The sequence below is a fragment of the Littorina saxatilis genome, linkage group LG4, assembly GCF_037325665.1.
Source record: "Littorina saxatilis isolate snail1 linkage group LG4, US_GU_Lsax_2.0, whole genome shotgun sequence".
Taxonomy (NCBI): Eukaryota; Metazoa; Mollusca; class Gastropoda; order Littorinimorpha; family Littorinidae; genus Littorina; species Littorina saxatilis.
Genome location: NC_090248.1, coordinates 15,979,906 through 16,002,028, shown reverse-complemented (window position 1 = coordinate 16,002,028; position 22,123 = coordinate 15,979,906). Strand labels below are relative to the sequence as shown.

The following is a 22,123-nucleotide window of genomic DNA, read 5'->3' as shown; positions in this document are numbered from 1 at the left end:
CCGAACAGAAAAGGCTAGTTATCTCCCTTGTTTTTCTGATAACGTTCGTAAAAGGCTACAGATGTAAATACTTTGATGTAAAGAATAATCCTACAAAGTTTCAATCACATCCGATGAACTTTGTCAAAGATATAAAATGTCTAATTTTTCCTTTGACGCTGACCTGTGACCTTGAAAAAGGTCAAAGGTCAACGAAACCATCGTTAAAGTGTAGAGGTCATTGGAGGTCACGACTAAACAAAATATGAGCCCGATCGCTTTGATAGTTTCCGAGAAAAGTCCAACGTTAAGGTGGTGTCTACGGACGGCCGGCCGGATGGCCGGCCGGCCGGACGGCCGGCCGGACAGACTAACACTGACCGATTACATAGAGTCACTTTTTCTCAAGTGACTCAAAAATTGAAAATTAGCAGACATTAGGAGAAATAAAAGTTTCAAAGAACACTTTAATTCTATGTATATTCGACACCGGCTGCTCCCAGCGCACTGGTTTAAACGCCAACAAACGTTCCTGGAAAATGCTCTTTCAAGAAACATGCTCAGTCAAGTGTGTCATCAGTGAGCTTTGCATAGGTAGTTAAAGGCTGTCGGATTTGATGTCCACGTATTTCTTAAAGATTACTCTCACGTTGTAATCCTTTTATCACCCATATCTTCTTCTTCTTCATTCATGGGCTTAGACTCCCACGTTCACTTGTGTTTTTTGCATGAGTGGATTTTTACGTGTATGACCGTTTTTACCCCGCCATTCAGGCAGCATACGCCGATTTTGGGGGAGGCATGCTGGGTATTTTCGTGTTTCTACGTATAAGCCACCAAACTCTCACATGGATAACAGGATCTTTTTTGAACGCACTTGGTCTTGTGCTTGCGTGTACACACGGAGGGGGTTAAGTCACCAGCAGGTCTGCACATAAGTTGACCTGGGAGATCGAAAAAATCTCCACTCTTAACTCACCAGGCGGCAGCGACCGGGATTCGAACTCACGACCTCACGATTAGGAGGCCGACGTTTTACAACCATGCCACTGCGTCCGTCACCCATATCTGATTTAAGGATATACATAAAATTATAAACTCAGCCACAAAATTATTAAGACAAATTTCACACCCCAATAAACAATTTTTTGAAATAACTCTGTTACTTAGATTTGCAAGCGTTGTGGAAGAATTGCGCACCGCTAACAAATCCTTGTACACTGAACAGGAAACACATGGCCGATCAGTTAAAACCATGATCGCAGCGAATAACAGACTCCGATGTGTATGTTATGCAGTATTGGTAAAATACTAAGTTTCACAGCAATCCATCAAGTCACTGTCGAAATACAGCACTTTTTGTCACAATACCCCTAAAAAATGACGAAAAAGTCCCGTTATTGACCGCTCTTGCGATCAACACCTGCATCAGTGGGAATAGAACAGCACACGCAATACACAAGCTAGCTAAACTAAACAACCTGTTCTGGGTAGATAATTGATTTGGCTTTCTTCTCGTATTTAAAAGTTGCAAAGTTTTGCCTATTGTGATTTTATTTCGATTTTTAATTGGGCCCTTCTGTTTTTGTCCAGTCGATTTTGAGGGTACCCTTATTTGAGCGTCAGTCACGTGATCCCTGTAAAAGAATTCTTTAATCCGAAAGGTGATCCAAATGGGCCCGGTAGCTCAGTTGGTAGAGCACTGGACTTGTGATCGAAAGGTCGCAGGTTCGAATTCGGGCCGGGACGGACACGGGTCAACTTTATGTGCAGACCCAGAGACGGAAGCCATGTCCCACCCCCGTGGCATCACAATGGCACGTAAAAGACCTTGGTCATTCTGCCATAAGTGCAGGTGGCTGAATACACCTAAACACGCAGACACCTGGGTAGCGCGACTCCGTTGCTGCTAGCTTTCCACTGGGAGGAAGCGACCCGAATTTCCCAGCGATGGGACAATAAAGTAATGAAAATGAAAATGAAAAATGAAATGAAGTGAACGGCCATAACTGGCATGTTAGGTTTGGATGTAATGACACGGGAATTAATGCTTTAATTTGGGTGTGAAATCTGTTGCAATAAATTTTGGGCACAGTTTAGATGAATAAGATTTGATGAGGAAAGTAATACAGTTTCAAAAGGATGAGGGAGGGGAAATAACAGGTCAACACTGCCACTTGCAAGAACAAACTAAACAAGAGGAAGAATAGAGCTATATAGCTTACCTCTTTGTTTTTCAGGCAACAACTGCAGACCTGAACCTGCTGCAGTGACGGAAGGTGTGTAGCCCTCTGCTTTGGGGCCTTCCTGTCGGCACAAAACAGGTAGAATCACTAAGGACCTTAACCCACAACATGACTTGAGAGTACGCCAAGTGACAACGCATTTAACACGCACTGCCACAAACAGATAGGGTCAGGCTATGCATTTGACAAGTAGCAACACTGTGCTTGATTTCATTTCTGTCAAGGATATGGAAGGGTGCTTTTCACTGAAATAATTGTCCATTCTATAAATTCCAACAACAATCTTTCTCGCTCACATCATACTAAAAATCCTATTCAGTTATTAAAATTGCTATCAGCCAGAGCACCTCATACTTTCAGACAGGGTCCTTTTAACTAATGACACACATCAAGCCGTCACACTAATAATAGTAGGTTACAAGAGATCACAAGCAGTTGTTGGACACCAAGGTCTAATTTAATACAAAGACTGAAGCAAGATTACCATTTCATGGATCTTCAGTTTAAAAATACACAGTAATTATCTGCTTTTCATTATATACAACACACACAAGAGCAAGTACAGTTCAAAACTTACAGACTGTTGTTCAGGGCAGAGAGGCAATCTTATATCTAAACATGAAGAATACTAACAGTACTTACTACTATTCCCAATACTTCTAACTTTCATGAGCTGTACATATAAATTTAACAAGTGCTCACCCTAAATAGGGTTAGGACACCAAGTCCCCCATCTAGAAGAATACCAAAATTAGTTAGTGGTGACAGAAACTAAGCCCTTATGTTAAAGAGATAGTATCCACTGGAAAAAGGCCTTCAGATCGCTTTCAAAGCATCACCGTAAGATTCTACGTAACAAATAATGCTACCATCCATGAGGAATAACTTAACTTTGCTAATTCAACAGTTTTGATAACTAATTTATTGTCGCAAAAGAATCCAAGGAAAGAGCACTCTTGTAATGGTTGGGTGATTTCCCTTGTCAACAATGGCGTCTTCCTGCGATCATTTTAGTCTGACAAGGTAAGTGTTACATTTTCCAGCTTTAGTTGACGTTGTCCGACAGGAAATAAAGCTTTCAATAGGACAGTCGAGTACAAGTTGCTCAACAGGACTGCAAAGGAATCGATGATGCGAGTCAAAAAGCCCTGTAGCTCTCAAAATGATTCGCCTTGACGAAGATCATACTCGTACTTTAGAAGCAGTACTCAGTCAGTTTTACCTATAAGCTTATGCATTTGTTTAAAATTCCATTCATGTCACTGATCGAACACAGGGAACAGTAAACGTGCGAGAGTTCGAAGCAAAGCGCATTCATGTTTCAGAAAAATAGAGAGCTCTGTCACAAAGATGTGAGTAAGGTATTTGGAGATAGGTTGGGTTTTGTAAAGACGTGATTTTAACCTCCCTAAAGAATGGATTGTTGATGCGTAGACAGGTTAGAAGCGATATCACGGGTTTCGTGCGATTCACGAGGAAATAGCCCTGGCTTAACAGAATTGTGTTTACGAGTTTGAAAGATATAGCTGGTTTGAGACTGAGAGAGTTCACAGCGTATCAAACTAGAAACCAAGGAGGTTGGTTTGCGCTTGTCGTCTTGTTCAGGGAACAAGAACTCCTTCTCGAGACGTCGTCCGTCTCTTAAGGTAAATGAGTTATTATGTTGTATAATATTGAAGCTTGAATACATAGCTGGAATGTAAATGTTAGTGTATGCAAAGTGCACTAAATTCTAGTGTGAAGTTTTTAAGAGGATTCTCGTTGAGATTGTATTACGTTTTTGTTGGGTAATTTCTTGAACATAAATGTTGTTACGCATTTATGTTATGTTAAGATGTTGATGCTATGTATGGTAGTGTCATTAATGGATTAAGTAATCCATGGGTTAAGTATAGCTTGGATATTGTGTGTGAACGGAATGACATATATGGAATGATGTCAGAAGTACGTGTGTAATGTTTAGTTGTGAATGTAGAATGGAGAATGAGAGTGTGATCATTATTATGTTTGGATTACGTTAGGTATTTAGTAATATGGCCAAGAGGGAGAGAAAGGGAAGAATGAACGAGAGAGATGATACACGACTGTTTAGAAAGAAGAGAAGGTTTAAGAGAATGTTATATTAAGACTTGGGTTAATTCTTTAGGAGTTTCCATGACGGTGTCCGGGGGTTGGAACCCACACTGGAGAGTTCGTGACGATGTAAGGACAAGAAGTCACATCGGCGAAGGTGGATGGACGGTGGAGTCCCCATCAACACTGGACGTTGAGACGAACCGATACTTTTCGCTAAGGGCAAAGTAGTGTTTCTCGGGGAGGAACGTCAGATATGGATAACGGTATCTGCATGGATTACAGTGGTACAAGAGTGTGTAAAGGACGGCATGAAGTGAGAACTACGAACTCGTGAGTGTCTGTCAACATCCTCTCTTGTGGAATAACCTAATATTGAAATAGTATGGTTAAGAAAGATTGTTATACTATGTACTCACATGTATTGAGTGATTGCAATATCACTGTGTGAACTGTGCGTTCGTGAGTGGTGATTGGTATTGCTGTATTGATGTGAAGAATTGTATTGTTATTAATATTGTGAGGAAATAATAAGTCTGTATCCTCCCAGATTCTGTGTGTGAAGTGTGTAGTGCGAAGAGTGAAAGAGTCAGTTTAACTAGATAGGGCAGAGCACGTAGTAATAGAAAATAACTTCTTTATTCGCATATTCCACTTCATGACAAGCTCTGACAATTATGTCTTTTCTCATAATAGTAACCCAAAAGAGAAGAAATTATACTTATCCCTCTGAACAATGTTGAGGAAATCAGTGTCTTGTGCATTTGTTGTGTGTGTGTGTAGTGTGTGTGTGTGTATGTGAGAGACTTGTATCACTGTGTGTGTGTGTGTGTGTCACTGTGTGCATGAATGTGACTGTGTGTCACTGTGTGCATGAGTGTGATTATGTGTGTGTGTGTGTGTGTGTGTGTGTGTGTGTGTGTGTGTGTGTGTGTGTGTGTGTGTGTGTGTGTGTGTTATGCTTGTGATATAATCACATATATATATATTTTTATTTTTGAATACCTGTGAAAAAAAGAGTACAATTGTTGTGTGTGTGAACGTTGTGTGCCAGCTGTCAAAACTCAAGTGACTCTTTTACTGATTATGATTGAAGTTTGCTACAAAAAACTCATTAACTGTAAGGGAGATTGATAAATATATAGTGTATCCTTTTTAGTGAACCTACTGAAGAAAGCGAAATTTTGCCCTGGCACACAGCAATACCAAAATGCTGTTATACTGTGGCAGTGAAGGGGTTAAGCATTTGTCTTTATTTTCAGGCTATGGAAGTTTCACGTTCAAAACAACAAGCTGCTCGTGCAAGAGAAAAGTGCACATCGAGGCAGGATAGGGAGAGGAATTAGCAGAGGTGTGGGCTGATGCAGAGGCAAGGAGTCTGTCTTCTCAAACTGAAATTGGTTTGCTGGGCAAGAAGGCTGATCCGAATTTGAAGGTAAGTGAGGACTAGTTATACTTTCTGTGTGCAAGAGTTAAAAGAAAAAGACTTATGATGTCAGAGCCAAGGGTAATTTTGTGAATTCCAATAGAGTGCTATCACAGAAAATGAAGAAATTACATTCATCCAACTGAACAATGTCAAGAAAATCAGTGTGTGTTGTGTATTTGTTATGTGTAGGGGCGGACGAGGGGGGGGGGGGGGGGGGGATTTCTGGGGTTTCCGGAACCCCCCCCCCCCCCAGCCCAAAAAAAAAAAAAAAAAATTTGTGTTTTTTTTGGGAATTAATCAGTGACAAAATCTGCTGCCTGAAACCGGTGCGTCCCGCTAGCGCTACGTGTCATTTGTGCTACGTATCGTTTGCGCTATTTTCTGTAGTGCTATCGACACAAATTGCCAAAAACAGTAGTGCTATCGGCACGTAGTGCTATTGCCACAATTCACACGTGCCATTATCACAACGTCTCAATAGAACTATGTGTCGATATGACTATTTTTGAAAAACCAATGTACTGTAGCGCTACGTGTCGATAGCGCTACGTGTCGATAGCACTATACTACATGTTCAAACGGCAGACACTTCCCTTTGTGTTTGCGTGTGAGTGTGTATATATATTGTCTGCATGGCTGTCTGTCGGATCTGTCTGTCTCTGTCTCTGTGTGTGTGTGTGTGTGTGTGTGTGAACAAGAACAAGAACAAATATGTGTGTGTGTGTGTGTGTGTGTGTGTGTGTGTGTGTGTGTGTGTGTGTGTGTGTGTGTGTGTGTGTGTGTGTGTGTGTGTGTGTCTCTCTCTCTCTCTCTCTTTTTTCACCACGTATTTATTTCATGGTTGTTGTTGGTGTGTGTTTTTTTGTGTGTTGATTTTGTTCTTCCCCCATCCCCCGTGGTTTGTATATGAGTCTGTGGCCTTAGTATAATAAACCATTCTGAGCTCTCTCTCCCTCTTCCCCCCCCCCCCCCCCCTCTCTCTCTCCATCTGTCTTTCTGTCTTCTCTCGCTCTTTCTTTCTCACTCGCTCTTTCCCCCTCCCACCTCTCTACCTCTCTCTCTCTCTCTCTCTCTCTCTCTCTCTCTCTCTCTCTCTCTCTCTGATACCGTATATACATACACGGATGTTTTTCTGTGTGTGAGTTTGTGTGTACGATACCGTGGGTACGTATGCGTTTGTGCGTGTGCGTGTGTGTGTGTGTAATGAGAGAGAGAGAGAGAGAGAGAGAGAGAGAGAGAGAAAGAGAGAGTGAGAGAGAGAGAGAGAGAGAGAGAGAGAGAGAGAGAGAGAGAGAGAGAGAGAGAGAGAGAGAGAGAGAGAGAGAGAGAGAGAGAGCGGTAATTGAATTTGCCTTTTACCGAATGAAAACTATTGTCAAAAACAGTGCATTAAGAACTAAAACCAACCAACCATAAAATAAAAAGCACCCTCCATCCCTCTCTCTCTCTCTCTCTCTGTTAACTGTCTCTCTCTTCCGCTTTCTTGCGCTTTCTCTGTCTGTCTGTCAATCCCCCCACCCCCTCTCTCTCTCTCTCTCCCCCTCTCATTTCATAAAATAATTTTGGAGAGAAGAAAAGGTTTCAATATTTCAAGGTTATACCTTGTGTCAATATTCTAGTAAAAATATATGCAATAACACTGTCTTACAATTTGTCAAAATCAAAGCCCTTTTTTTCTAAAAAGATCAAAATCCGAAAGAAACAACTGAAAATCATGCAGAGACTTTCTTCCGAAAATTACAAATCTCTGGCAAAGTGAAAGGAACAACAAAATATTCCTTCAGAGAGAGAACAAGAACAAGAACAAGAACAAGAACAAGAACAAATCTTTAATTGTCTAAGGCCACAGCCCCTTACAATAGTGGTTAAAATAACAGCAATAGTATCTGCACAGTTATAAATTATAGTCACGCATAAAATTCAACAAATACATTAAAACCCTGATGACATATCACTGAACCTCATTTATAAGGGTTCGTCTCTTCTGTAGCATGAAGAACACAAATCTGCTGAAGCTGTTCATCACATTTTCCTCATTACTGCCACAGAAATACACAAGTTGTTGTTGCAGCGTCTTAGAGTTCGAGATTTTCAAATACTTTGCTCGAAGGTCTTGATAAAAAGGACATAAAAATACAACATGGTGTTCATCTTCTTTATCAGCTGTACAGAGAGGACAGTTTCTTGTCGTTTGGTTTGGTGCGTATCGAAACTTGTGAGCGTTGATTTCGGATACTCCTGCGCGGAAACGAGAAAGAGCAACTCTGTACTTAATATCTTCGATTAATTCAATGTATTTCTCTTTTTCCAAGCATGTTTTGTAACAATTATAAATGTCAAAACGTTCACTGCATTCTAAAAAGGAGAACCATTCTTGACAAAAACAATCTTGTAAACGTCTTTTAAACTCTTGTAAGAAACACTTCTCATTCCCAACAGTTCCGTACATCCACACAGCAGCAAACAGAGAGAGAGAGAGAGAGAGAGAGAGAGAGAGAGAGAGAGAGAGAGAGAGAGAGAGAGAGAGAGAGAGAGAGAGAGAGAGAGAGAGAGAGAGAGAGAGAGAGAGAGAGAGAGAGACAAGACAAGACAAGACAAGACAAGACAAAGACAAATTCTTTATTAACGAGACTAATGGCATAAGCAAACAGGTGTTTTTTTTACATCCAGCCCTCGCCCATGGGATGGTTCAATCTAATGACAATACGTTTAAAAAATGTCAGAATATGAATCAAAGAAGTAGTAAAAAGCAAACAACCGAACAAACAAACGATTAACAGACTAAACAAACAAACAAAAGCATACATACAAACGAACATAACATAAGAGAGAGAGAGAGAGAGAGAGAGAGAGAGAGAGAGAGAGAGAGAGAGAGAGAGAGAGAGAGAGAGAGAGAGAGAGAGAGAGAGAGAGAACTCAGAACTCAGAATGGTTTATTATATTAAGGCCACAGACAGAGAGAGAGAGAGAGAGAGAGAGAGAGAGAGAGAGAGAGAGAGAGAGAGAGAGAGAGAGAGAGAGAGAGAGAGAGAGAGAGTGTCACGATCTATAGACCAAGAAAGTGTCACTCGGTGGGGTGCCTTCTCTTGGTCAATTGCGACAGAAAGCGCCTGTGCGTGAGTCGGGGTCACAGTTACATGTTTGCTGAGGACGAGTCGTCAATTTCTCTTCGCCGTGTGGGGAACACTCTGTTTCACCGCATAAAGTAGTCGGCAAGAGGTTGGATGTTGTGTCACTGTTGACGAACAGAGGCCATTCCAGGGAGGAAGCGGGTTTTGCTTCCATGAGAGTGCTACATTCATAGGCTGTTTGAGGTAATAAATCATTATTTAACGCTGTTGACGAGTCTGTGTTTGTGGAATGAAATACACTCTGTTGTTCTTTCCAGGTTAGCGCATAATTTGCTCTCTGTGACGCTAAAATACTAATCTGTATATGGTTTTTGCAGATAGGGAGAGAAGGACGGAAAACGGCTGTTTTGTTGTTGTGAAAAGTCCATTTGTGCAGGCCCACGTGCTCGATGAGATATGTAAAGATGACATGTTTAAAGGTGGAGGGTGAGGGGTAGCTGACATGTTTAGTGCACCGATGCTTTCTGTTTGCAGCCTTCCTATCTTCTGTACGGCTGCCTTTTGCGGGACACTGCTAGCTGCAGACGTGGTAACCGGGACCGGACATAACCAGCAAACCGGCTAACCAGCGAACCGGCTAACCAGCTAACCAGCGGACCGGCTAACCAGCTAACCAGTGACTGGGTGCGGCGCCTGATGCCTCCACAGTTCCCTGCTTCGTCACCACGCTAACCAGCACTTCATTCGACGGAGCAGTTGTGGAGGCTAAAAAGACTAATTACAGGCCGTCCACCCAGTGGCGAAAGAAAGCTAAGTGCACCATGTCTTATGCACCCCGTTGACCACTGTTGTCATTTATGCTATCTGTGATTATATTCGAGTAGTGACGACGTGGGGTGTGTGACACCTGCATGAACTAGCACTTTTGGAGCAGAACAGTCGTATTTTCTTATCTTTACACGGGATCAGCGTGTTACTATAATTTTCTATATTCTAACTGGCATTTTGTCAGTGACCATTGGTTTTTACGTTTTGTGAACGTGAAAGAACATATTTTGAGTGAAGTCTCGAGGGAGGTGGCGAGTTTTTACATAAACAGGCGTCTGAAACTTATACTTTTGTTGTCTCTATTTAATTGTATGACTGCGAGAGTGGATCGTGGTGTGGTTAGTTAGTTAGTAGTAACTAACCGTTTCATAATCACCTTAAGTGATATATCGAACGTGACAGAGAGAGGCACAGAGAGAGACAGAGTGAGTGAGCGAGCGAGTGAGGTAGAGAGAGAGAGAGATAGAGAGTCACACACACACACACACACACACACACACACACACACACACGCACTGAAACAGACACACACACGCACACACATACACCGACATACATATACACGTACACAAACCAGGAGTGAGAGCGAAAGAAAAAAAGGAGAAAGAAAGAGTCATCAGTAAGTAGTGGTATTGACACGTAGCGATAATGACACGTAGCGCTAAAATATGTAGTGCTGTCGACACGTAGTGATAATGAACGAATGATAGCGACTCATCGACAAATTATTTGTAGCACTAATCAACGTAGCGATAGCGGCACGTAGCACAAATGACACGTAGGACAATTGACACGTAGCACAAATGACACGTAGCGCTAGCGATACGCACCCCCTGAAACTGGTAATGATCATCCTCAGAATGCACCAGATTGCACCATTTTGCATCCTTTTTTTCAAAATTTTCCGGGGGAGCATGCCCCCGGACCCCCCTAGCAAGCTAGGCGCTTTGCGCCGTCGGCTTGGCGCTTCGCGCCTTCACACCCATATCTTCACAATATACTTTTGGAAACCCCCCCCATAAAATGAACTGATCCGCCCCTGATGTGTGTGTGTGTGTGTGTTTTAGGAAAGTAATGTGTGCAGAAAAAAAGTAATATTGTGTGTAAGTGGGGGGGGGAGGGGAATTAGTGGTCTGGGTGGCCCACAAAACAATTTGAAGGTGAATCAGGACTATAGTTATAGGTACTTTCTCTCACTGCTTCCCCCCCTCAACCCCCACCCCTCCTCCAAACTCAATCATTTGAGTAAGTACCTTTTTATTCTGCAAGATTTGTGAGGTGGAAGACTTTGTTACAGGGTATACTAAATAATGACTAACGGTGAGGTTTTTAGGTCTCAGTCACAAATTACATTACCTGTGCATTTTTCTTTCATTCTAGGGAATGTAATTATTGAAAAAAAATGAAAATTCAGCTTCAGCATCCAGATTTTGTCAAGATATTTTGTGCAGTTAAATTTCAGTACCCACAACCTTTTAGTGTCTCATAAAGGGAAATAAATGAACAGTCCTCACAATTGGGTTGCTGTACCGTGAAACCCCCCTTTTAAAAACCTTTACAATTCAAGATCTCCCCTATTTTAAGTCCTTGCTTTTCAGATTTTCTGGTCATAACCTATGCAAATTCATCTTCATTTTAAGACTTCCTGCTTTTTAATACCTGATTTTATCAGATTTTGGGAGATGGTAAAAGGGGGTTCCACTGTATATGAATTCTGTTTTAGCTACACCTGTATGCTGTTTGTAAAGAAGGATATTTTACAGATTGAGGGGATCATTTCAGCCTCCATAATGATCTTTATTATCTGACACATTGGCTAACAGATTCCATGATCATGCTGTTATGTAGGAAGTCATAATAATGATGTGTAGGTTTTTGAATTGTGTCTGCCTTGCAATTCAAATAGATGTTTGCCTTCCTGTTCAATTTTTTTTTAAACAAGACAATCCCTGAAGCACATATAAACGAGCTTCTTTTCAACCATCGCCCAGAGAGGGACTATTCTAATCTTAAATACATATCTATACAAACGTAAAACAATTACAAAAGATAAGCATGACAGTAAAAAATAAAAAGGCAGAAAAACTATTCACAGGACTACATACACGTTGTAGGCTATACATACATTCTTGCGTTATGAAACACTGATGCTTTATAGACAGATATGATCAATATGAAAATAATTAGAACGAGAACTGAGAGAGAGAGAGAGAGAGAGAGAGAGAGAGAGAGAGAGAGAGAGAGAGAGAGAGAGAGAGAGAGAGAGACACACACACACACACATGCACAGAGGCAAGCAGACAGAGAGGTCCAAGCAATTGCAAATTAAAAACCGCAAATGGAAAAGCCAAATCTGTCACCATTCCCACCCCACCCCCTCATTATTCACATGGATGGATACAAAGACACTGGCTGAGAGTGTGAGAGAGAGAGAGAGAGAGAGAGAGAGAGAGAGAGAGAGAGAGAGAGAGAGACTCGGAGAGAGAGAGAGAGAGAGAGAGAGAGAGAGAGAGAGAGAGAGAGAGAGAGAGAGAGAGAGAGACTCAGACTCAGAACTTTATTACAAAAGGATAAAGGTTTTAGGCAAAGCCTATTCTTCCAACCTGTCCTTTATACAACACGTAAAGACGGACGCATGTACAAAATATAGATTGAATCATATAAAATACAGAAATACATTGTATGGAATGCAACACAATGTGCATTTAAGGAATTACATAAGGAGAACTCAAAAATTACAGAATTACATTGACATAGTTATATCTTTCATTTGGGAATGAAGTTGCTCAGATCAGCCGTTAACACTAGTACAAAATGTTTAGCAAAATAACAATCGAACAAGACATTTCATTCACGAATGATGTGTGAACGTGACTGTCTCTTAAACATTTTCACTGAAGTTGCATTTCTTATCTGTTGGGGGAAGGAGTTCCAGAAAAATGCTCCTGAGAAGGCTAAGCTTGATTTGTAGAGGTCTATGCGAGGTATAGGAGGGATGATTTTTTGGGGACCCATATCTTTTTGTGGCATGTTTGAAATGTGATTGCAAATATTTAGGACAGTCGTCATTTAGAATTTTATACATGAACACAGCCTTGTTTAACGTCAACTGATCTTTCAAGGGGAGGAAATTCAGGAGCTTTAGTTTATCATCCGTGGACCTATTCAAATCATACAGAATAAGTTTTGCAGCTCGGCGATGCAGGGAATTGAGTCTTTTTAAATGAACATCACCGCAGTTATCCCAAAGTGTTGAAGCGAAGTTTATATGAGGCATTATGTGGGCGTAATAGAACATTTTGAGTGCTTCAGAATCTGCGTAATGCCTTAATTTTGATAACAGGTACAAATTCTTTGACACTATTTTGCAGATATTACTCAAATGAGTTTGCCATTTCAACTCTTGATCAATGGTAACACCCAATAATCTATGTTCCCTAACTTGCTGCACTTGAGTTGAACCAACTGACAGTTGTAATTGTAAAGGACAATTAATTGGTGTTTTTGTCTCGTGGTTATCACCATACTCTTTGTTTTAATCGGATGAATGATCATTGCATTAGAGAGAGAGAGAGAGAGAGAGAGAGAGAGAGAGAGAGAGAGAGAGAGAGAGAGAGACAGAGACAGAGAGAGAGAGAGACAGAGAGAGAGAGAGAGAGAGAGAGAGAGAGAGAGAGAGAGAGAGAGAGAGAGAGAGAGAAAGTAGAGACTGTTAATCCTTCATGGAGGATATAGCTTGAAGTACACAAACACCCACCTCAGTTTCTGGTATTGTTGTGTAGTGATCAGATTCTCCTTCTGAATCTGTCGCTGTCTGCAATGACCAGAAGAAAAAAACACTGTCAAGTTTACAAACACAAATAAAAAGATATTACTGTCAATAAAATCAATGAATAGATATAAATTCACTTCAGGCATCCCAGCCTATAAGTAGCAATTGGACCAACAAATTTGTACTTTTTGAGATTTAATTTTCTTTTAATGCGGAACTATTCTCTGGGATTTCAGAAGCCAGAATATATTTTATTGTTTCAATTTGCACCTAAAATGGATTGGTTGTGATGATTTTAAATAGGCAGGGTGCACACACCACTCGGACACGTTTTGTAAAAAAAGTGGGACCCCCCCCCATTCAAATGTAGAATTTTTAAAACAAAATCATGAACATTATGAACAAAGTTTATCATATTATTCTATGTACGAAAAGAAGTTATTTTTCAAAAAAACTATTACAATGAAGATAATCTATATATATATATATATATGACTTGTGTCTGTCTGTCTGTCTGTCTGTGTGCGCGCGTGTGTGTGTGTGTGTGTGTGTGTGTGTGTGTGTGTGTGTGTGTGTGTGTGTGTGTGTGTGTGTGTGTGTGTGTGTGTGTGCGTGTGTGTGTGTGTTCGCGATGCACGGCCAAAGTTCTCGATGGATCTGCTTCAAATTTGGTGGGCATATTCAGGTAGACCCCGGAAACAACCTGGTCGATGAGAATTTTCAACACGTGCTCTCAGCGCGCAGCGCTGAACCGATTTTGGTTTTTCTGTTCATCTTCCCAGATCCATTCCCAGTAACTCTTCCTTATCTTCTCCAGTGTTTTGCGTTTATCTCCCTTCCTTCGTGTGGCGTCAATCCATATTCCCGTTACTATTTTTAGAAGGTCACTGTCCACAACGCTCAATCCATATTCCCGTTACTCATTAGGATTTTAAAGCTCTAACCAGACAGTTAGAAAATCCAAATCGCCCGGAGCGAGAATCCTCCCGAGAGGAGGGAATTAAATACCAGAGGAGATTGACCAGGTTTCTGATCCAAAGAAACCTGGCCGAAAAGCCGTGAAAAAACGGAATTGTTATGTTCCAAGGCTATCTTCTCCGGTAACCTCAATGGTACAAGGGTCTCACTGACCTTCAGGGCTGAGCCCAGAGTAAGAGGAACAAAGTCCTACGCGTTAAGTCTAGCAAACGAGCCAAGAGTAAGGGCTCAAAATGCCAAAGAACGCAACCATTCCAAAACTAGAACAAATCCCAAAGAGGGGTAAGCCTCTAAACCTCTTAAAACAAGGTCCTTTGATCATGCACACAAAAGCGCCATGACCAACGATAGAGAGGCCTATCTGTTTCAGAGTAGCTGTGATAAGAAACAGAGGTGATTAACCTTTGCCGGATGCCGCTTTTGACTACACACGCCCGACGATGCGGGTTTGTCTGAACCCATACATTTGAAAGAGGGTTTTTACCGTTTATTTCTCTAACGACGATGCGGGTTTGTCTGAACCCATACATTTCAAAGAGGGTTTTTACCGTTTATTTCTCTAACGACGGGGTGGGTGCAGGGAAACCCACAGCGCTACTTCAGTGGGTGCATCGAGTTTCTCCCTTCACCGACTTCTTGCAGGGGAGGGAGAGGGGGAGGGAGAGGGGGAGGGAGAGGGGGAGAGAGACTGAGAGACTAAGAAAGAGAGAGAAAGAGACTAAGAAAGAGAGAGAGAGAGAGAGACTAAGAAAGAGAGAGAGAGAGACTAAGAAAGAGAGAGAGACTAAGAAAGAGAGAGAAAGAGAGAGAGAGACTAAGAAAGAGAGAGAGAGAGACTAAGAAAGAGAGAGAGACTAAGAAAGAGAGAGAGAGAGACTAAGAAAGAGAGAGAGAGAGACTAAGAAAGAGAGAGAAAGAGAGAGAGAGACTAAGAAAGAGAGAGATAGACTAAAAAAGAGAGAGAGAGACTAAGAAAGAGAGAGAGAGAGACTAAGAAAGAGAGAGAGGGAGACTAAGAAAGAGAGAGAGAGAGAGACTAAGAAAGAGAGAGAGAGAGAGACTAAGAAAGAGAGAGAGACTAAGAAAGAGAGAGAGAGAGACTAAGAAAGAGAGAGACTAAGAAAGAGATAGAGACAAAGAAAGAGAGAGAGAGACTAAGAAAGAGAGAGAGAGAGAGAATAAGAAAGAGAGAGAGAGACTAAGAAAGAGAGAGAGAGAGAGACTAAGAAAGAGAGAGAGAGAGAGACTAAGAAAGAGAGAGAGAGAGACTAAGAAAGAGAGAGAGAGAGACTAAGAAAGAGAGAGAGACAAAGAAAGAGAGAGAGAGAGACTAAGAAAGAGAGAGAGAGACTAAGAAAGAGATCTCGAGAGAGAGAGACCAAGAAAGAGAGAGAGAGAGACTAAGAAAGAGAGAGAGAGAGAGACTAAGAAAGAGAGAGAGAGAGAGAGAGATAGACTAAAAAAGAGAGAGAGAGACTAAGAAAGAGAGAGAGAGAGACTAAGAAAGAGAGAGAGAAAGAGAGAGACTAAGAAAGAGAGAGAGAGAGAGACTAAGAAAGAGAGAGAGAGAGACTAAGAAAGAGAGAGAGAGAGACTAAGAAAGAGAGAGAGAGAGACTAAGAAAGAGAGAGAGACTAAGAAAGAGAGAGAGAGACTAAGAAAGAGAGAGAGAGAGACTAAGAAAGAGAGAGAGAGAGACTAAGAAAGAGAGAGAGAGACTAAGAAAGAGAGAGAGAGAGAGACTAAGAAAGAGAGAGAGAGACTAAGAAAGAGAGAGAGAGACTAAGAAAGAGAGACAGAGAGAGAGACTAAGAGAGAGAGACAGGGAGAGAGACAGAGAGAGAGAGAGACAGAGAGAGAGACAGAGAGAGAGAGAGAGAGAGACATAGAGAGAGAGACAGAGAGAGAGAGAGACATAGACAGACAGTCAGATAGACGTCAGATAGACGGATAGACAGATAGACAGACAGACAGACAGAGCAACTGACAACAGACATACAGAGAGAGAGAGATACGGACAGACAGACAGAGAGACAGACAGTCTCTTGGAGACAAACAGGCAGACAGACACTGTTCCGCCGCTTTGGTAATTATGGGTGTAGCAGAACCCGCGCCGTCGGCAGAGGGATAGTTACAATCACTACTACTCTTTAAAAGTATGGGTTTGTGTGAACCCGCGCCATCGGTAGTGTTTATGTAAATTATCATAATCAATTAATTTTAATGTTTTGTCATGTACACACTAAAAATTTGCAGACAGAGAGCAAATTAGGTGTGTGAGAGATACTTAAAATTTCAAAACGATACCTTTAATGGTTCCAGAGTTACAATGATTTTAGTGTGTCTCTGGGTACAGGTGAACCCAGGAAGCACGGCAAAGGTTAACCACCTGGATTGAGAGAGGGGCGCTAAGGAGTTGCACCCCTGCTCTAAACACGAATTGGCCAAGAAGGCCAATAAGGGGCATCACAGAGAAAGTGGAGGACCTATGTACTTCATGCCCCCAGATCAGAGTCATAACCCACGATCTGCAACACAAACAGCACAAACTCCAGCCCTGTATGCAGAAGGCCCAGCCCGTGTGCAAGTCCTGAGAGGTCCTGCTGAGCGAGTCGGCCAGATTATTGAGCCGGCCGGGGAGATATTTACCTGAGATAATGATTTGGTGTGACAGGCACCCAATCGGAATCCCATCATCTTGAACACGCGGCCAGTACTGTAACTGACCTTGATACGGATCGATCCAAGGGGGGCAATCTCAGTCATCTCAAAGAGGGAAATCCAAACGCAATCCGCTTTGTTCGATTTTATGGGCTTGGACGATAGAGAAAAATAAGAAAAGCAAAAGCTGGAGTAAACCTGGACGAAATTGCTATCAAGAACGCAGAATTGATTTTTTCTGAGGTTTTTTTTTTTGCCGTAAGCGCCATGTTTATCGGAGCAGGAAACTCTTCCAGAGTGAGGCCCCTTTGTTGATGCATGTCAACATCAGATGTGCGAGACGCGAAATTGTGCCGCTTACGGCAACAACAAAAAACTCAGAAAAAATCAATTCTGCGTTCTTGATAGCAATTTCGTCCAATAGCAATACTTACCCAAATCTCATATATAGCAATTTACTTCCGTTAAGTGCTTAAACGTTGAACACGCTTCCCTGGTTACACAAGGGAAGCCACTCCCCCAAAGAAAACATCACGTAACCATGGTCACCAGACCACGTGATCTATAAGGGTAAGCTCCCCTTGAAGCCACGTGACATGCGGCCGTCATATTGTTCTCACTTCTTGACAAGCCTGAGCCATCTTAAAGCGGGGTAGGCGGGAGGGTATTTGGTATGAGATTTGGGTAAGTATATTAATGTGGTGAGTGAGAGAAATCTGTATTGACATTGTGTGACTGTGTCAATAGAATTATTATTTCTAGCGCCTGTATTGCGTCGTAGGCTGTCATCACAGGTATGACGTAGGTTTCAGGGTTTCGTCATTCAAAGGCAGGGGTGTCAGCTTGTGTCTATTGGTTACGTCTGCATGTTCGATTTGGATGAAACACACAGACTATGCATTTGGTTGAATATTCCTGAATGGGGAATGTTTACTTTTGTTCTTAATAAGTTAAATTAGTTGAGATCGTATTGATAAAAGAATGTTTGGGTTGGTGACGCATAATCAAGCAGCGTCATATAGGGCCCTCTCCCCCCTTCCCCTTTTCCCGACTAAAATGAGTAAAAGTTGAAATGAACTCGCCCAACGTTGAAACAAACGCGCACTTGTGACCGGGTACTGGCAGAGAAAAGCATGTCAAGCTTTGCCGGAATTTGTACGCATTGTGGATTTTTGTGCATTTGGAAGTGAAACAGTGTTTGGATTTGGATTACTCAACCTAGGATCTAGAAAGAGCTTGCCCGGCAACTATCACTGCTGGTAGAATGCTGTAAACATCAGGACGTGAACCCGGCACGTCTAGCAAGAAGAAGTTCAGAAAGCTGTCGTCTGACTTCAAAATACAGCCCCAAGGACCTCCGAGAACCGTCTGGAGTTCAGGACAGCAAGTAAAGAGGCCCATGCATAAGTTTCGTGCGTCCTCGCCAAAGAGAGAGGCAGGACAAACTAGATCGCCCCCCCCCCACCTTATTTTGCTGCCACCCCACATAAGCTTGTTCGATGCGGGTGGAAGCCCATTTAGCCAAAGTAGATTGTGCAATATCTTTGTCTCTGGTAGAGTTTTGAAATAACCAAAAGCTTCCGAGTGCTAAAACTGATGTGGTTCGTGCTAGACAAATGAAAGCACGGACAGAGCAGTTAACGAGGTCAGGATCCCCAGGGGCTAACACGTTAGACAGCGGAGAGATCGTAAAAACAGGAAACTGCTGATCAGGTCTTTGATTTAGCCAGGGATTCTGGTCTAAAAAGAAGAGATATGGAACCATCTGATAGAAAAGAAATGTCTTCGTAAGCCGGACAAAGCAAGCACAACAGGACCTCTTCTGGCCGTAGCTAGCAAACATAACATGAGTGTTTGGCGAGTAGAATCGGGAGCTTCGCAGAACACAGAGGTTCAAACTCTGATGATCCCAGAAGCTCAAGGATAAGGAAGAGATCCCATGCAGGGACTGGTATCTAAGACTCAAAGTCTACAATAGAGGAGTCTTTTAGCACCGAGGCTATAGCTCCGCCAAGATTGATGATATTTCTTCTTATTTGGTGATTAAAGTCTTTTCAACCGCTCAAGGTCATATCACGACGGGATTGATGATATGGTCTAAATGCTTAAAGCGTAGACGAGATAGCCGACCTTCTGACCTAAAGCGAAGAAGACCAACTTTGCGATGACAACATGACAGAAGGTTTGCAACTTGCAATGATCTAGGAGCCACTGGATTGACTCCGTACGAAGCACGCCAACGAGTCCAAGCGATTTAAAGAGAGGAAAATACAGAACTCGTAGAGCTAAGAGTATGCCTCTTGAATCAAGGAAGCCGTCATGTCTGAAAAGACAGAATATTTGAGTGCGTTCCAGAAATGCCTTTCTGAGCACGTACAAGAAGGGATGGAGGAGGGAATGCGTAGGCTGATAGGCCTGACCAGCCAAACTCCAGGGCGTTGACCGCCCATGTCTCCGAATCCGGAAAAGATCGATCGTCAGTCTGTCGATGTGAGCCCGAAGGCGCTGGAGGGCATGATAAGTAATAGCCAGTCAGTGTGTAAAACACGTGATGACCAGCTCAGTGCATTTGCCAGGACTTTGAGACAGCCTGGGAGATGTTTCGCGGACAATGTGAATCGATGCTGCTGAAACCAGACCAAAATCTGGTAAGTTCTGATCAACAGAAAGGGAGAGTGCACTCCGCCCTGATTGTTGAGATAAGAGGCTACTGTGGAATTGTCCGTGAGAATGCGAACATGGCTGCTCAGCAGATAAGGCAGAAAACCCGGAAGACCCTGAGCGACTGACTCCAGTTTGAGAAAGTTGACGTGATCTTCTGCCTGAAAAGCAATCCAGAGGCCTGAGGCCAAAAGCTGTACCATGTGTGCCCCGCATCCCGATAGGGACGCGTCTGTGCAAAGATCTGCACTGGAGGGAGGAGGGACAGAGTGGTTACACTGTTAGTCCAGACTCCGAAATTTTTTTATTTCTTAATTTTTTATTTTTATTTTTTTTTAGAGTTTTGGTCCTCTCCTGAGAGAAAACCGAACCGTCCAAGCCACAGTGTCGAATCTCATGCCCAGATAGGATACCTGGGCAGTGGAGTGATCTGACATGGCTTGATTGATCACAAAGCCCGTGTCTAGAGTTAGACGCAGGGCGATGTGAGTATGGGAAAAGCAAAATTCCCGAGACTGACTCAGGATGAGTCAGCCTTTAAAGTACGCCCAAAGACGTACGCTCTTGCCTGGTCCGAGCACAAAGCTGTCTCACAATCACAGAGAAGATCCATGCCAAGAGTGACAGACCGAAGGGCAGGGCCCTGAACTGATAAGCTTTGTCTCCCCAACAGAAACGCAGCCACTATCTGTCCATGCGGTGAAAGAGAAAATGAAAGTCGCGTCCATTAAGACTATCGACGTAACCCAAACACCTGGGCGACGGGCGTCCCTGCCGCCGCTGGTATTTCCATTAAGAATCTAATCTCTCTCAGAAAAGCGTTCAGGGGGGATAGGTCCAGCACCGGAAGCCGCCCCCCTGATGCCTCGTGGACCACGAAGATCCGATCGGTGTTGATAACCGTGATCGATTCTAAGTTGGCAGGAAATGAAAACTGGGGTAGAACTCTGGTAAGAGGTGCATTGTCCTCTCGCCAGAGCAGCAGGAACCCCGATCTGAATATCCCTACTATCCATTGCTGTGTACATACTGTATTCAGCAACAGAGAATGCGGATAGCCCGCCCCCCAGCGATGGGGGCTGTAGGGATAAACTGATCCGAGATGAATCAATTTGTTGTTAATAGCCGCCTGCAGCCAAAAAGGCCATGAGGGCAGCGAACCAGATTGTTTGGTAAAAGGTTGACCAGCAGAGTGTTGCGTAACTTTGCAACCTCCAAGTCTGTCGCTTCTTGTGTGTCTTTGTGCAGTGCATCAAGGCACAAAAGCGCAAAGAGTCTATCGTTCTACAATCGTGCAGTCTAGACTCAGAGAAAAAATTTTCCGAGTAAGGACTGCGTGAGCGTAGAGCTTGGCCGAAGAAGCATTTGTTGTGCTGACATTAACGCCAGCGCAGACAAACGAGAGAGAGAGGCCACACCCTGCACGCTTGCGTCGATTTTGACCTCAAAGGGTTCAAGAGAAGAGGCAAGCAAACAAAACAAAGATCGCAACAAAGCCTCAGACAAGAGACGCAAGTTCCAGCGATGACCTTCCGGCTTCCTGCAATCCAAGAACGGATTCAGAGTAAGCAAAGGACTTAACCCTTAAAAAGGATCAAACCAAAGAGACCCCTTCGCCGGAGTCACCGTAAAAGATGCTCTCGGCCATACAAAAGTCTGACTAAACCTCAAGAGTTGTGTCCTAAAACTAAATTCTTGTGAGAAGAGCGGCGAAACACAGAGGCCTTGTGTTCCGTGGCAAGCCATGGTTCCACTGAAGAAGGAAATGGCCGTGTGCCACAAGCAAAGGAACTGGCCGGAGAAGCATGCTACTACCCTTAGGTGAGTTAGCAGCTACAGCCAGCGCCATCTCATAGGCTACCAACGGGAATTCGTAAAATTGAAGACCCAAGAAAGCAGACTGTGATGAAATAAAAACATCAATCACTGTCTTAAGAGGATAGGTAGCATCAACCATGCCTTCCGGAAAAATCCCGAAGTCACCACCACTGCTAAAGCAAAGGAAAGGTGAAACTTCGCTAGTAACCGAAAACTTTACTCTTCATCCGGAACGGAAGTAGTACTTCCTTAACCGAAAAAGCAGTGTACCGCAAGCGTCACTGTCAACGGTAACCGGAAAAGAGTGAAGGTGTCCATCGAAAGTGTAAGCCCAGCTTCACAGACATCTGGACAATGCCGTCTTCATGTTCCGCGAGCGGAAGTGAAGATGCCTGTGCAATCGAAAAAACGTGATACCGTTCACGATCTCGACACACGCCGGAAAGCGGAAGCTTTCCTCTTTGTCTCTATAAACCAGTCTTGAAGTGGGACTAGCGTCTCCCAGTCCTGAGACTGAGGGTCCCACCTGGAGTTCAGCGCCTCCTGAAAAGGGCGCTTGTGAAGCCTGCCCAAATGAGTCAGAGGAGCCAGCGATTCCATCTGGCCC

The 22,123-nt window shown here is 43.0% G+C and overlaps 1 protein-coding gene across 3 annotated transcripts in view; it reads right to left on the bottom strand.

Annotated features, from left to right (window-relative positions):
• LOC138964089 (ankyrin repeat domain-containing protein 26-like) overlaps positions 1-22,123 on the bottom strand; it is a 609,546-nt gene that overhangs the window by 513,537 nt on the left and 73,886 nt on the right. For all 3 annotated transcript variants that reach the window (XM_070335976.1, XM_070335974.1, XM_070335975.1), the window contains exons 10-11: positions 13,384-13,440; positions 2,205-2,286 (exon numbers count right to left, since the gene is read on the bottom strand). In XM_070335976.1, coding sequence (XP_070192077.1) covers positions 2,205-2,286; positions 13,384-13,440 — 139 coding nt within the window. The remainder of the gene's footprint in view (positions 1-2,204; positions 2,287-13,383; positions 13,441-22,123) is intronic.